Source organism: Oncorhynchus keta, chromosome 2 (assembly GCF_023373465.1).
Source record: "Oncorhynchus keta strain PuntledgeMale-10-30-2019 chromosome 2, Oket_V2, whole genome shotgun sequence".
Taxonomy (NCBI): Eukaryota; Metazoa; Chordata; class Actinopteri; order Salmoniformes; family Salmonidae; genus Oncorhynchus; species Oncorhynchus keta.
Genome location: NC_068422.1, coordinates 27,500,472 through 27,517,538, shown reverse-complemented (window position 1 = coordinate 27,517,538; position 17,067 = coordinate 27,500,472). Strand labels below are relative to the sequence as shown.

The following is a 17,067-nucleotide window of genomic DNA, read 5'->3' as shown; positions in this document are numbered from 1 at the left end:
TTAATAAAGATTAAAATACAACAATCTACAAAACAAGAACCGTGAAAAAAAACGAAACAGTCCTATCTGGTGCCACAAACACAAAGACAGGAACAATCACCCACAAAACCCAACACAAAACAGGCTACCTAAATATGGTTCCCAATCAGAGACAATGACTAACACCTGCCTCTGATTGAGAACCATATCAGGCCAAACATAGAAATAGACAAACCAGACACACAACATAGAATGCCCACCCAGCTGACCAACACTAAAACAAGGAAAACACACAAGAACGATGGTCAGAACGTGACAATTGCACAAAGTGAGTACATGCAACTTATTTTTGTGACTTGTTAAACACATTTTAACTCCTGAACTTATTTAGGCGTGCCATAACAAATAGGTTGAATACTTATTGACTCAAGAAATTTCAGCTTTACATTTTTTATTAATTTGCAAACATTTCTAAAAACATAATTCCACTTTGACATTATGGGGTATTGTGTGTAGGCCGGTGACACAAAATCAACATTTCATCAATTATTATTATTTTTTCTTCCTGATCGTAGGAAATGATAATACTACTAATAATAATACTATTCTCGTAATCATCCATGATCACATTACATTAGACACGTGCATTGAGTAGATGGAGTGATGCTTACTATATATGCAAATGTTGTTGATCAGTAGGCTAATTTATTTGACCTTTATTTAACTAGGCAAGTCAGTTAAGAACAAATTCTTATTTTCAATGATGGCCTAGGAGCAGTGGGTTACCTGCCTTGTTCAGGGGCAGAACGACAGATTTTTTACCTTGTCTGCTCAGGGATTCGATCTTGCAACCTTTCGGTTACTATTCCAACGCTCTAACCACTAGGCTACCTGCTGCCCCAAATGGAAAGCATCTGTCATCTGTAGCACCATAGACTCCACTGATCAGTCAAGCTCAATAATCAATGCACGCACACACTCCTGTTGATTTATGCATTCGCCTGGTATTGCCTGTATTGTGAGTAGGCCTATGCCATCTTAAACTGGGTAAATTATCAAGACATTTACCATTCAAATACCATTATTACCATTATGTTATGTAGTTACATTGTTAAAAACAGTTATATTTATTGTTTGATTTTATAATGTATGCATTATAATGCATACATGGCTGTTTCTGGGAAATGTATTTATAAAAATGTTCTCATTTAATGATATTGAATATCTGCAAAAATATTGGCCATCGGTCTCTTAGACCCCTAAAAATCAATATCGGCATCGGCCTTAAAAAATACATATTGGTCGTTCTCTGGGCTCCTGGTGCTCTGGGCTCCTGGTGTTCTGGGCTCCTGGTGTTCTGGGCTCCTGGTGTTCTGGGCTCCTGGTGTTCTGGGCTCCTGGTGTTCTGGGCTCCTGGTGTTCTGGGCTCCTGGTGTTCTGGGCTCCTGGTGCTCTGGGCTCCTGGTGCTCTGGGCTCCTGGTGCTCTGGGCTCCTGGTGCTCTGGGCTCCTGGTGTTCTGGGCTCCTGGTGTTCTGGGCTCCTGGTGCTCTGGGCTCCTGGTGCTCTGGGCTCCTGGTGCTCTGGGCTCCTGGTGTTCTGGGCTCCCTGTGCTGTGGTGTGTTTTTGTAGAAGGAAGTGGTGTGTGTGTGTGTGTGTGTGTGTGTGTGTGTGTGTGTGTGTGTGTGTGTGTGTGTGTGTGTGTACAGGATGTTTCTACCCTGAATGCCAGACAGAGACTCTTTATAAAAAAAACTGGTGTGGGGAAGAGAGGAGCAAAGCTGCCACCTTCTCTGCTCCCCTGATTCTCGTTAGCCTCTTTGTGGTGTGTGTGTTTGTGTGCCAAAACATAAGTAAGAACATGGAGTTGCATCTGTGACTCCCTCCTTTTCTTTCTCCCTCTATCTTTCTATTTCTCCTTTCCTCTGGGGCCTCTCTGCCCTCAGCTCATTCGGTGGAAAACCGAGGGGGGAATTTTTTGCGGGAAGTGAGTCATCACGGCTCGTACCCTGTATGTGTGTGTGTGTGTGTGTCTAACATCCAGGAGCAGACTGTGTGCACATGTGTCACAGACCCCATCTGTACCCAATCAGAGACCGTCTGTAACCTTCCCTACTCAGTTCAATTCTATAAAACGTTCTTCATCAAACAAATGTGCTGGACCTAAATACACGTTTAGATGCATTGCATACATATATATATACAATATTTAACATTCATATAGGCTACACACTAGTAGACAATTTTGAAGCAGTGAAAATATAATGGGCAGTTCTGTCAGATGGCACAGTAGCACAAACAGTACTAAGATGAAAGCCTCACAGGCAGTGGTTGAAAAAGTACCCAATTGTCAACAACAAAAGAAGTTAAGATACCTTAATAGAAAATGACTCCGGTACAAGTGAAAGTCACCCAGTAAAATACTAAATATATTCCGTTTTATATAGACTTACATTTTAAAAGTACATGTGATTGCTAAAATATACTTAAGTATCAAAAGTAAAAGTATAAATCATTTCAAATGAATTTTTAAGGAAACCAGACGGCACAATTTTACAAACAAAGCATTTGTGTTTATTGAGTCCGCCAGGTCAGAGGCAGTAGGGATGACTAGGGATGTTATCTTGTTAAATGTGTGAATTTGACCATTTTTCTGTCCTGCTAAGCATTCAAAATGTAACGAGTACTTGTGGTGTCAGGAAAAATGTATGGAATAAAAAGTACATTATTATTTTTAGGAATGTAGTGGAATAAATGTTGTCAAAAATATACATAGTTAAGTAAAGTACAGATACCCCAAAAAGCAACTTAACTAGTACTTTAAAGTATTTTTACTTAAGTACTTTACACCACTGCTCACATAGAGGTAGCATCAGAAATAACACACTTACCACGAAAACAACACATTAACTATCAGTACTAGGCTATAATGACACCATTAGGATATTATGTTGTGTTATGTAAGACAAGACAGGGTAGGGTATGGTAGGGGTCAATCACTCAGACCTTTTTAGACCGACAGGAGAGGACCTGAATAGATGGCCTCAGACACACACACACAATGTTTGTTTTACTTTCCTTGTAGGGACCAAACACTGCATTCCCATTCATATCCTAATTTCCTTTAACCCCTAACCCTCAACCTAAACCTAACCTAACCTTAACTTCTTGGATAGAGGGGGCGCTATTTTCATTTTGGGATGAAAAACATTCCCGTTTTAAACAAGATATTTTGTCACGAAAAGATGCTCGACTATGCATATAATTGACAGCTTTGGAAAGAAAACACTCTGACGTTTCGAAAACGGCAAAGATATTGTCTGTGAGTGCCACAGAACTGATGTTACAGAAAAAACCCAGATAAAAATACAATCAGGAAGTGCTGCATTTTTTTAAAACCGCCTCATGGCAATGACTCCTTATATGGCTGTGGAGGAGCTAGGAGTCAGCTAACCTTTTCCACGTTTTCCCCAAGGTGTCTGCAGCATTGTGACGTATTTGTAGGCATATCATTGGAAGATTGACCATAATACACTACATCTACCAGGTGGTCGCTTGGTGTCCTCCGTCGCAATTATTGCGTAATCTCCAGCTGCAGTATTTTTCCGTTTGCCTCGGATGAGAAACCGACTGCCAGGAATGATTTTTCATCGAATAGAATTGTGAAAAACACCTTGAGGGTTGATTCTAAACAAGGTTTGCCATGTTTCTGTCGATATTATGGAGCTAATTTGGAAAAAAGTTTGGTGTTGTGTTGACTGTTGTGTTTTTTTTGCCAAACGTGATGAACAAAATGGAGCTATTTCTCTTACACAAATAATATTTTTGGAAAAAATGAACATTTGCTATCTAACTGAGTCTCGTCATTGAAAACAAACGAAGTTCTTCAAAGGTAAATGATTTTATATGAATGCTTTTCTTGTTTTTGTGAAAATGTTGCCTGCTGAATGCTAGGCTTAATGCTATGCGAGGCTATCATTACTCTTACACAAATGCTTGTGTAGCTATGGTTAAAGCATATTTTGAAAATCTGAGGTGACAGTGTTGTTAACAAAAGGCTAAGCTTGTGTTTCAAAATATTTATTTCACTTCATTTGCGATTTTCATGAATAGGAAACGTTGAGTTATGGTAATGAGCTTGAGGCTATGATTACGCTCCCGGATACGGGATTGCTCGAAGCCAGAGGTTAACTCTAAACCCCTAACCATAAACCCGACCCCAACTCCTAACCCTAAAACGAACCCCTAGTCCTCATTCTGACCCTATGCCTAAAATAGCCTTTTAAAATGTCCAGTGAAATGTCCAGTGAAATGTCCCCACTTGATCCGAATTTTCCTTGTTTCACTTCTGGTCCCCACAAGGATAGTAAAACCAAAACACACACACACACTCGAGGGGAGGATGTAAATAGTACACAACTGTGAGTGTTCCCTCTGTGGATTCTGGGCACAGGAAAGCAGGAGAGGGAAAGAGAGAAGAGACCTACACATTTCTTCTCTGAGAGCAGAGGAAAGGAAAGGGAAAGAGAGGAAAGATGAGGGGATGTGCACAGACAGGCAGGCAGAGGTGTGAAAGACATGACTGGCAGTCAGTTTGATTGTCTTTCTCCTTCTCTCCCCTAGAGACAACTGAAGGTTCTCTGGACCTGTCTACACATGTTCCCAAACAGCCACACCAGACAAACACACTCGTCGCTCACACACAGCCACACCAGACACACGCACTCGTCGCTCACACACAGCCACACCAGACACACACACTCGTCGCCACACCAGACACACACACTCGTCGCTCACACACAGCCACACCAGACACACACACACACTCGTCGCTCACACACAGCCACACCAGACACACACACACTCGTCGCTCACAGCCACACCAGACACACACACTCACACACAGCCACACCAGACACACACACTCGTCGCTCTCACACACAGCCACACCAGACACACACACTCGTCGCTCTCACACACAGCCACACCAGACACACACACTCGTCGCTCTCACACACAGCCACACCAGACACACACACTCGTCGCTCTCACACACAGCCACACCAGACACACACACTCGTCGCTCTCACACACAGCCACACCAGACACACACACTCGTCGCTCTCACACACAGCCACACCAGACACACACACTCGTCGCTCTCACACAGCCACACCAGACACACACACTCGTCGCTCTCACACAGCCACACCAGACACACACACTCGTCGCTCTCACACACAGCCACATAGACACACAGGACTCTAGTATAGGCCTCCCGTTTTCTAACCCCATCCCTAGTTCCTTTACACCTCCCTCCACTGACTTTCCTACCTCTTTCGTAACTTATTATTCACTCTTTAACAATTAACCCTCTCTTTTCTCTACGCTCTGCATCCTCCACTTTGTCCACTATTCTGTCTTCTACATTGCCATTCCCTCTGAACTGCCTGTCCCTCTCACCCAATCTCTCCTCCATCTATCTACAGTCTGCAGCTGTTTCATTCAGTAAGGCCACATTAGCAACATAATAAATACAGGATATCACCAGTAAACACTTCCAAGAGTTGTTGTTTTGCTTGTGTATGTTTGTGTGTATCAGTGCCCTAAACAAACTCTTCACCCTGCCTCCGACAGGTAGATTGATGACATCCTGGCTTTAGCTGCCTGCCAAGGTCAACTCCAGAGTCCTCTAGTGGGAGAGAGCAAGAGAGGAGAGAAGGGAATGAGGGAGGGAGATGATTGGGAGAGGGGGTAAGGGGAGAGGGGGTGAGAGGGGAGGAAAAGGGGGGTGAGAGAGAAGGAGAGGGGGAGAGGAGAGGGAGGGAGGGGGCGGGCGAGAGGAGAGTGGGAGTAGAGGAGAGGGGGGTGAGAGGAAAGGAGAATGGGGAGAGGAGTGGGGGGCGAGAGGGGGAGGAGTGGGGTCAAGAGTGGGACGAGAGGAGATGTGGGGGGCGAGAGGGGAGGAGAGTGGGAGTAGAGGAGAGGGGGGGTGAGAGGAAAGGAGAAGGGTGAGGAGAGGACAGGGGGAGGAGTGGGGGGCGAGAGGGGGAGGAGTAGGACGAGAGGAGATGTGGGGACGAGAGGAGAGGGGGAGGAGAGAGGGCCCTTTGTCTCCTGTCCCCCCAGACTTGCTCTCTCTCTGGGGCGGGTCCTAGGCGAACGAGTGTGCTAGCGTACTGCCTTAAGAGACCTTCTTTTGAAAAATTGAAAAATAGTATTTTTGTTAATCATGAGACGCCTTAGCCAGTATACACTTCCTCAAATTAGTCATAATTAATCTAAGGTAACTCAAGAAATCTGTCATAAATGTTTACATTTTTGCCGAGGAGATCTTAGCCGCGCAATTTTATATCTAACTAAGATTTTGTGTGCAGTATTTCTCAATGAAAAAAATATACACGAAAACGACTTCTCTCGTTGAATGACATACTTTTTTGAAGAAGCCCTACTGTTGACCAATCACAGACGAAGTGGCGTAGACTTTGGCTATCAACTTTGGCTCTTTTGGGGTGTGCCTGAAACAAAAACGTCTAAAAATGTCATCATAATATATGCACAAACTCTTCCAAACTGTTTCGGCTGGAAGCATGCAGACACCTTTCGCTTCTCCGTAAACACTCCGTAAACACTCCAGACCCCTCTTCTCCCTTCTTCCCCTAATCCTTTCTTCCTCAATTATCTCCATACCTATTCCTCTGCATATACTAGACCCCTGTCCTCCCGTCTCCATCTATTCTCTCCATTCCACTTCCATCCCTCTGTCAACACCCGCTTCTTTCCCTTACTCTCTCCTTACTCCCTTAACCTTCTCCTCCACATCCCCCCTCCTCTTCTTTCCCCCCCATCTCTTAACTTTCTGAGGGAACACTCAGCGACTCATTTTTGAGAGTAGATGTGCCTACTCTTCTTTGTTGATTTAGAGCGTCTCTACAGTATATCAACAAACTTCCTGGCTCTGTTACACGCACAAACACACACGCACACACACACACGCGCGCACACATACATAGGATGCTCCTCAGAGGAGGAAGGGAAGGACCATCCTCCTCAGTGAATTTCATGAAAATAGTCAAACATTTAAAGTGATCATTTATAGATAAAACTGTACAAAATATATTCACATGTCACTAAATAATTTATTAAAACACTGTTTTGCAATGAAGGTCTACAGCAGCCTCAACAGCACTCTGTAGGGTAGCACCATGGTGTAGCCTGAGGACAGCTAACCTCCGTCCTCCTCTGGGTACATTGACTTCAATACAAAACCTAGGAGGCTCATGGTTGTCACCCCTTCCATAGACTTACACAGTAATTATGACAACTTCCAGAGGACATACTCCAACCTATCAGAGCTCTTGCAGCATGAACTGACATGTTGTCCACCCAATCAAAGGCTCAGAGAATTAATCTATTACTGAAAGCATAAGCTACACTGTTGTACATACAATGTGGTAAGTACTTGACTCAAAGAGAGAGAAAGGCAATAGTTTAACAGTTTTGAACAAATGAATTTCCTTCAAAATTAAGGAGAAGCAAGAGGAGAGAGAGAGCTATTTAGTTGTATACATTTTTTCACTTTCACTTAGCAAGCGAATACAGCTAGCTAGTTTAGCACACTCAAACAGAGAGGGATGCTATGTTAGCTAGCTGACTATGGCTATCCAACACTGGAATTCTTCCAAGTCAAGGTATGCTTTTGGTTTTAATAATTTATTGCCACCGGGACCCGCTGGTGTAACTGCTAAACTGCTTGCTGCTGACTGTACACTATACTACATGATTGTAGCGGGTTTACTAACGTGTTAGTTCTGACAGCGATGTAGGCTGCGTGTAGCAGTTAGCAGTTATGATATAAAGGTTTGGTTTGGAAAGTTTTTTTTGCCTCGTCACAGACAGCTGGTGTGTTGTGCACTGAAGTCCACAAACGAAGGGAAAAAGTGAGGTGGAGAGCGCGTAGATGCGAGAAGTAATTATACAACAAAGGGATCATGCTGTTGCATGTGGCTGCTATGAAAGTGAAGCAAACGTAACGAAATGGTGATAAACATACCTGAAGTTGTCCGATAGAAACACGTTTGCAACTGTTTGGACTAATGATTACACCCTAGATCAGCTAGATGCAGGAAAGAATGTGCAAGGTGGTATTGAATGTGTCACTGTCTTTCACCTTGATTAGTCAAATCTCTCGACCTGTAAACCTGCGTTGTAAACGTTAATTCATAGGCTAGGTTGTAGCAACCTCATGATGGGTATAGGGAAAGTTTGAGTATCATGTAGTAGCCTAAACCTATCGATGTTACATTGAGCTGGGTGAATGGAATATGAATGACTGTCATGCAATATGCTGTAATAGAAATAAGGCTCATAAAATCAATTATTGTCCTCATCTTAAATGTCACAACTGTCACTGATAGACATACTACACACATTTCGCTAATTATAGTTCCCAGGCAGGGAACGAGAGGGAGACATGAGAGAACAGTGACTACGGGGCGGGCAGCATTAGAACATATGGCTAGCTAATGGTGTTTACATTAGAAAGATTGTCAGAAAGGCTGTACTTTCCTCTCCTCCGCTCAACTGGTGTTTGTGTGTGTGTGTGTGTGTGTGTGTGTGTGTGTGTGTGTGTGTGTGTGTGCTCTCATGTACTTTCCTCTCCTCCGCTCAACTGGTGTTTGTGTGTGTGTGTGCGTGTGTGTGCTCTCATGTACTTTCCTTTCTTCGGCTCTAGTGGAGTGTGACAGCTAAATGGGAAGGTGTCGGACCAGAAGCAGTAGGATTTAACTAATGGACACTGCTGTTGGAGGGGTGGAGAGGAGAGGAGAGTGCACTGCATGATGTATTTATCTGTAACACTGGTATCTGTGTTACAGTAACACACTAATTATTTAGCTGTCATCTCTGACCATTTGTCTTTAAGTTATATGATCACAGACTTTTAAAATGGTGTTTTCCAGGCCTTGAATTTTTTTTGAAAATGATGAAATCCCCAAAGTTTTGGAAAAGTCATGGAAATGTATTTAATAATTTCAGTTAATGTAATTTATTTAGGCAAAGTTTAAAAATATTTCATGAGTCAATCAAGATATCAGACATGATCGGAATGACACTTTAGCGCGTCGGTGCACATCACCTGCAAGTGTGTGTGACGAGTGGGCCGTTGCTCAAGGATAGATGAGATACATTCGACATTGCAGCAGCAGGTAGGCCGCCTATAAAATATGATTGAGAACAAACTAATAACTAGGTAGCCAATTCAAAACATATATTGTACCCTCTAGTTAACTGTTTAGCTATTATTAGCATGTATTCATGTTTTCATCATGTCCCCAAAAACTTTCTCCCGAAACTCACAAATAAGGACATGCAAAGTTGAATTACTTTTTTCAACGATTCATCTGATTTATATAAACTATTATTTTTGACGAAACAAACGATTCACTTCACAATTGAATTAGTTGGGATTCAGTTCAATCGTAATTAATCTAATCATATGAATCGCAAACACTAATTTTAGGAAAGAATATTAGATGTAGCCTTTCTTTTGCATCATGTGGCTTCAAAACTTGTTTCGTAGATACTTTCAGTTGAGTTGGGCATCCAACGTAATGGACGTGGCATCCAACGTAATGGACGTGGCATCCAACGTAATGGACGTGGCATCCAACGTAATGGACGTTGCATCCAACGTAATGGACGTGGCATCCAACGTAATGGACGTGGCATGTAATGGACGTGGCATCGTAATGGACGTGGCATCCAACGTAATGGACGTGGCATCCAACGTAATGGACGTGGCATCCAACGTAATGGACATCGCAACTCGATAGATACTAGTCAGCCTGCAAAGTATACACTTCTAAGGTAGTTAAGTCATTTTTTTTTAAACGACAACTATAAAGGGTACATTTCCTGAATAATGTTTGTGGGCTTGCTTCAGCAGAATAAAAACATTTGGAGACTACCATAGCCATTTGATCTTTGAAATATTGAAGATAGAATGATTTCAAAAGGCATAAAATGTATTAGGTTGCAATGTTTTACATCAATAGTGGTCAACCATCTTCAAGGAGAGCTAATGTGTATGCAGGCTTTTATTCCAGTCCCCCTCTAAACAAACCACATTTTAGAAATGAGCTGCTCAATCGGACCTTGATGTAGCTCTCCAGGCTGAGGGTTAACCATATGTGTTTTATACAGATGTCTAACATCTTTGTACTTTGTGGGGGTTAAGTGCCTTGCAGAACGACAGGAGATGTGTAGATGGGATCAGAGAGCAGCCTCCCAGTGTCGATTTTATACGTACATAGAGACGCCGCCAATTATTGTTCATGGAAATTTAGTCATGTAAGTCATGTAATTCCCAAACGTGTATGAAGCCTGGTTATAGGAAGAGCCTTGGAGATGAATGAAATCTCTGAGGGAGAGTCTAGAAAACATACAGTAATTTCATACTGAGTTAGTGAGGGTGAAGAAAAGGTGTTGTTGTAGCTCAATCCCTTGGTCTGATCAACTGGTCGGTCCCCTGTGTTAGCCTAGCTATTATGAACTAACTTAGAAACAGATATTATAGTAATTTTCATAACTTGGTCAAGTCCGATAAGAACAAATTCTTAATCTACAATGATAAATATAATAATAATATATGCCATTTAGCAGACGCTTTTATCCAAAGCGACTTACAGTCATGTGTGCATACATTCTACGTATGGGTGGTCCCGGGGATCGAACCCACTACCCTGGCGTTACAAGCGCCATGCTCTACCAACTGAGCTACAGAAGGACCACCCTGTTGACACTGGGCCAATTGTGCGCCACCCTATGGGACTCCCAATCACAAATGGATGTGACACAGTCTGGATTCAAACCAGGGACTATAGTGATGCCTCTTGTACTGAGATGCAGTGCATTAGACCGCTGCGCCACTCGGGAGCCCAATGGAATGTAGTAGTTCTGGGAGAACTAACTATTAGTTGCTAAAGGCAACTTGATACATAAATACATGTCATTCATTCATTGAGTTTTGGTCCCCTTGGTCTGGTCAGTACCCTGCATTACTACTTTGAGAGAATGTGCTTTTCTGTTATCAGGTCCCATGAGACCGTGTGTGTGTGTGTGTGGTCACATGCTACTTTGTGTATTGTGTGTTTGCGGCTGGAGGGAGAAGGAGGTGTTATACTGTACCGCTGGCCTCTTTCTTCACATCTCTATCGCTTTCTCACCTGTCTTTCTCTCTTTCTCTTTCTTTCTTCAATTGAAAGGAGCCTTATTGGCATGTGAAACATTATGTTTGCATTGCTAAAGCAAGCAAAAATAAACAATAACCACAAGTCAGAAGAAACGAAAAAACAACAAACAATAAAACAGGAACAGTAAACATTCATGAAGGTTTGAAATGGATAGACATTTCAGATATAGTGTTTTTAACAAGGTGCAGATCGTTGTAGTATGAATAGTAGGGGAAGATAAGTAAACAGATACATGATGTTTGTTGTTTACAATGTTGTTTGTGCTCCACTGGTTGCCCTATTTTGTTTCTCTCTCTCTCTGGTTCTCCTCTTGCTTTCCTTCATTCTTTCTCTCAGCCTTTCTCTACAGTATCTCTTTCACTTTAAAGAAAGGATAGAAGGAGTAATGTGTTACCTGACTCACTATTTCAATGACTGGCTACTGCTGCCCCCTTCTGGCCAAACTGAGACACAGCAAAACTAGAGGCCAGAATAGAGAGAGGGCTTTTCAACTGATATCTAGCATCATATGTGATTGTGTTTCTATGTGACTTGTTCAATGCTCATTGAGACAATGATAATCCATACTATACTAATAAATGCATCTTTCTTTGTTTTTCTTTCTTTCTTCGCAGGTGGATAATGCTAAGATCCTCCACTATGTGGGGGCAGGGGTAGCGTTCCCCACCAGTATGCTGTTTGTGTGTCTGCAGTCAGCTCTAACCTACAGGCTGGCCAAGACTCAGGGAGAATACAGCCTGGCTCACCTACGACTGGGCATGACACTACTGGCCTTCATCACGTTGGTGCTTAATATCCTGCAAAATATATTGAACCGTACTCAACACAGATCTTATTATCTTCACAACCAAGGCCCTGCATAGACTAGCATCCTGTCCAGGGGGGTGTACTTGTATGTCAAGCTGTCTCACACTACAGAAACAGGAGATCGACTCCCACTCTTATGAGCCGCTCTGGCTCGCACAAGCAAAGGCTACTACAGATGTAGGATCTTAATTTCATCACCCTGTTGCAGAAAATGTGTATTTGAGGCTTAAAATTATTCTGAAGTTTGTCATTTCCACTTGATTCAGACTGAATTTTAACTTATGAAAAATGTATCAACCCCTACAAAAATGTCCATTAATTATATAATAATTCACATTTCCTGTTGCAACTGGCTCAAATTAAGATCCTACATCTGTACGTATCTTTACAATCAGAGAGGGAGGAGTAAGGGAAGATGGAGAAAGAGAGGTGTTGTTGAAATCGAGGGGGAATGGGGGAGAGAAGGGAAGGAACGGAGGGCTGGAGAGCAGGGAAATGGGGAGAATATCTCCAGTAGTGCATAGGGGCCAGGGATTGATTTGGGACATGGCCATCCTCTTCTCATGGCAGTCAGTCTTTATGTCAGTCTGTTAGTTGGTCAGTCTGTAGTTGTGCTCCTTGACCTTCCTGCCTCTAGGTGGCGTGTTCTTTGTCCAGGAGAGCTTCGTCCTGCAGCACGCGTCGGCCATCTTTGAGTGGGTGTTCTGCGTCACCATCATGCTCTTCTACGGAACCTTTGCCTTCGAGTTCGCCGGTGTCACAGGAGATACTGTGATGGTGCTCGCCAGAGGGGGAGCCCTGGGGCCGAATGGGAGAGATCACAAAGTAGAGTCCCTAGGAGGTCCCATTCCGCTCCCCCCTGAGAGCATGTCAATGCTGTAGTCCCTGGGAGAGAGGCCAAAAAGCTGGCCTGTGCCATTATCAATCTGGGGTAGGTGGAGGGACTTTTGAGTATCCATCGCTAATACACCAAAACACCCCCATTCCAGGGTGTGAAGTGGATTATGCCAATGCCACATATAAGCTCAGCGTTGGTGGAATGGATTCTACCATTTCCACCAGGCCCGGCGGTGTGGACACCATGGGGGAGATGTGGGTTCGTACTGTTCCCATGTCCCCAGCCCTGTCCCAGCCTCCAAAGACCCTGCTTGTGTTTGCACATCACTAATGAACCATAATCTTATTTTCTTTCATCCCCTGTTTTCCGGCCAAAGAAGCCTCATCACTCATTACAGGAAGTGATCCTGGTGCCGCTGAGTCTCAGCCTGTTGCTATCTGATGACATCACTGTCATCTCGACGCAGATTAAGAGAGGAGGGCAGGCCACCAGATGGCTATATAGAGAAAGAAAGAGAGAGGGAGTGAGACGTCATGGGAGTGAGGCTGGGAGAAAAATAGAGGACCGCATTAGAGAAGAGAGAGCTGCGTGGGAGAGCTAGGCCTGTGCAATGTAGAGCATAATCCAATAAACAAAAGCACTTGAATTGGCCAAATACTCAATTATTTTCAGAGGCTGTTAGCGAGCAGACATTGATGTTTCCCTCAGTGCTAGAGTCCAAACGAGACAATGAACCTGCTGCCACCATTCGTCTTTTAAAACACAACAATACCATGAGAGCCGGGCCTCATCGCACAGCTCCCAATACGCCACATGGAATATTTAGAATATTTCAAATGGTTAAAATGACACCCTTCACATGTAGCGCAAGACTGAGGACTCACTACCATGAATGTGTTGATGACATGGATGCTTCACTGATGAACAGTATACTGGTCAATAAACCATGGTTTTAACCGGGGAATATCTGGATACCAGAGTTACCTTATTTTTCTACTGATGCTACATAAACGTTGTGCCTTATAAAGCTGTACATTGGAATGCAGACTTTTTCAGACTGTAAAAATATATTTTTTTCCTTATGATTATTCGAGACACTTGAGTATATGAAAAGCCAAACCTCCAATAGTATTTTATACATAATATTCCAAACACTTTTATTTTCTACATATTGACTGTACGGTTCACCCAAAAGGTATGTATGTTGGGAGGGGAGAAGAGGACTAGAAGAACCCAACTGTAAACCAGCTAATACCAGCCAGAGCTAAGATAAATCCCAGGAATCAAAAAAGTCTGAAAAACAGAGGTCCAGAATCGAGGATCTATTTATAATCACAGAAACAACTTTTATGCTCCCGATTTCACTGCTTTTCTTTTTGTCAGGCTGGGGTTCAATCGGTTTCGGTTTCAGACGACGACAGTCGACAGTTTGTTTTGCAAGGCGACAATGTAGTGTTGAATGCTGAAACAACCGTATGCTACCCGGGTTATCTTCTTGTTTTTTTGCCCCCTGTCTCTTTAGCCTATCATGGAATAGGGGCCTAAAGGGAACAGGATGGAACTGCTGCTTGCTGCTGGTCTTCTTCTAAAGAATGTAAACGTAAACCATCCGCATCCATTCTCCTGACTAACTGCACTGAGTCAAACCATCCACATGCCTTTCAGATCTGTGCTAAGAGATCTTAAAATGCAATTATACGTCTCCACTGTTTCAATGCTGCCTTATTAGCTTCAGTGTCTGTGGATTGCAGAAAGACATGTAGAGCATATAGTTCCATTCACAAGTGTTTCACATTCACCTCAGTCATCACAACGTCTTGAAAGTGAATCTGAGCAAATTGGACTGAATGGAGTCACTGACCAATGAAGTTCATCTAATAGAAACACAGTAGTAGACAATGATGTTTGTAGAGGGGAAAAGTGGTCCATTAGCCCCTCCTAGTGGAGACACAGACTACTGCACAGAGCTCTATGCCGTTCTATAGACCCCTTTCTGTGTTTGCAAACATTACCTCACGAAGGAGATGCACACAAGTTGGTGGCAGAACACAGGGGAGTTCTTATAGAACACCAGCAAAAAAAGCCTCTATTGACATGTTAATTTTGAGTGCATTTCACACTACCTTTGGATTATAATTGGATTTAAGTCTTGTATGAATGTCCTGCTTAATATAATGCTTGTGTCATTATCGCAAATCAACTGGATTATACTTTTTAAAAAACACTAACTTCAACCAGTAAAATGGCTCTTTGGCTTGCTTTTGCTACCGCCTATGTCAATGAGCGTTAGCATTCTAGCTAACAACTTCTGCATCCAAAATATTTTGCGATGATCACAACCAAATATAATCTTAGCGACTGTTCAAGCTAGAATCAAAACATAATTGTAAGCATATGAGAAACCCAAAAAGTAATTTTGTTTAGAAGTAATAACTTACATCTATGCTATGTTGAATTGCTGTCAACTACGAAACATTAAATGTTTCCCGTTGCATGCCTTAATGAATATGACCCGTGTCAATGTTCTCTCTTATTGACTGATCTACCTTCAAACATTTACCTCTCAGGAATCTGTTGCATCACCAGCTCTCCACAATCAGTGACTTAACGAAAGCTTAGTCTTTTCTTCACTTTGTAAAATAAATTGTGTTTATGTTGGGATATTTTTATATATTCAATTGTGTTTTAGAACTTGTTTTTACCATTGGGTTGATTTTACATTTCAATGTTAAAGTGCCATTCGCTCTGTCCATATTTGACCTGATTGGTCACTTGCCATGGTTCCAGTTGTTCTATGTTCTATGCAGAACCATATCTTTACATATGCTTTTTCCTAGGTCAACATTATACCATATAAATAGTTGCAGTATTGTAAGTGCTTCATCCAGACATTATCGATACAGTTTGGTTACCTTTATTTGTACACACACACACACACAGAGTAGAGAACATTCCTCTATAGCTGTTGTCCTCATTTGTATTTAATTGTGGTCTTACCTACAGACAGATAAGTAAATGAGTGCCATACTCTACTGAAATGCAAAAAGATGACCTGTAAGTGCCTTTATTTTGATGAAACCAAAGAAACATATGTTTTAAGGTGAAAAGTGTTTGTCATAATGAGAGAAGGAAGATTATTTGTATATTTGCCTTAAATTGTTCTACAATAAATCTGTAAAAGTGTTCTTGTCCCCCCATTCCCCCAACTCTTACAAATGTCCTTGGGGATCAATGTTCAACATGAGTATATTCACTTTAATAGCGATACTGTACATATACACTTTGCATGCCAAGTTCCTGAGGTCTGTGGACATGATAAAACCAAAACACCATGCATAACAACCCAAACAAATGGTAATCAAGTGCCAAATAAAGTAACAGGGTTGATGATTTAATCTTAAATCAGCCATGAATCCCGTTGTGACATGGGGAATGGAAGCTTCACAAAAAAAATAAGTAAATTGTGATCAAATGTCTTGCCTGTCTAGCTATGCTATGGGTAGGGTAACATGGTTGATGTGTTATGCTCAGTTTTCCACCACAAAACACGAGAAAATGACCAAAAATAGTAGAACTAGCTCATCTGCTTTTACACTATGATTTGACCATTATATTCAATGTTTCTTTTGAAATAATTATTGAAAAAGGAATAGTTTCACCATATTAAAACGAGAGTTCAGTTCACCTAACAACTGTTTTTTTTGTTACCTTAACACGAATCACTAATTCACATAAAATAATAATAATAATCTTCAGAAAACAATTTGTCATAGCAACCAAATAACTAGGTGAAAACCCTTTCACAAATTATGGGTAAGTCTGAGTTGGTCAAATCTTCCTCATTGAGGACTCACAGAGGGATATGCTGCATTTATCAACTTTTTATCCATATACAAAAATAGGATTTATTGATTTTTCCATGTGGACATTTGTGCACATTTCCTACTTAAACGCAAAAGGCACTCATTTTGTGAAATTATCCAGCTACTAGGTACAGTGGGTAGAACAGCATAAAGTATCTACTATGTACAGAGGGTAGAACAGCATAAAGTATCTACTAGGTACAGAGGGTAGAACAGTATAAAGTATCTACTATGTACAGAGGGTAGAACAGTATAAAGTATCTACTATGTACAGAGGGTAGAACAGTATAAAGTATCTACTAGGTACAGAGGGTAGAACAGCATAAAATA

General features: G+C 42.0%; 1 protein-coding gene across 1 annotated transcript in view; it reads left to right on the top strand.

The window, feature by feature from the left end:
• The window catches only part of LOC118366124 (transmembrane protein 150A-like), a 72,266-nt gene extending 56,208 nt beyond the window's left edge, over positions 1 to 16,058 (top strand). The window contains exons 7-8 of the mRNA XM_035748545.2: positions 11,844 to 12,021; positions 12,674 to 16,058. Of these exons, the coding sequence (XP_035604438.1) occupies positions 11,844 to 12,021; positions 12,674 to 12,918 (423 nt within the window). The 3' untranslated portion in view covers positions 12,919 to 16,058. The remainder of the gene's footprint in view (positions 1 to 11,843; positions 12,022 to 12,673) is intronic.
• The last annotated feature ends 1,009 nt before the right edge of the window (positions 16,059 to 17,067 follow it).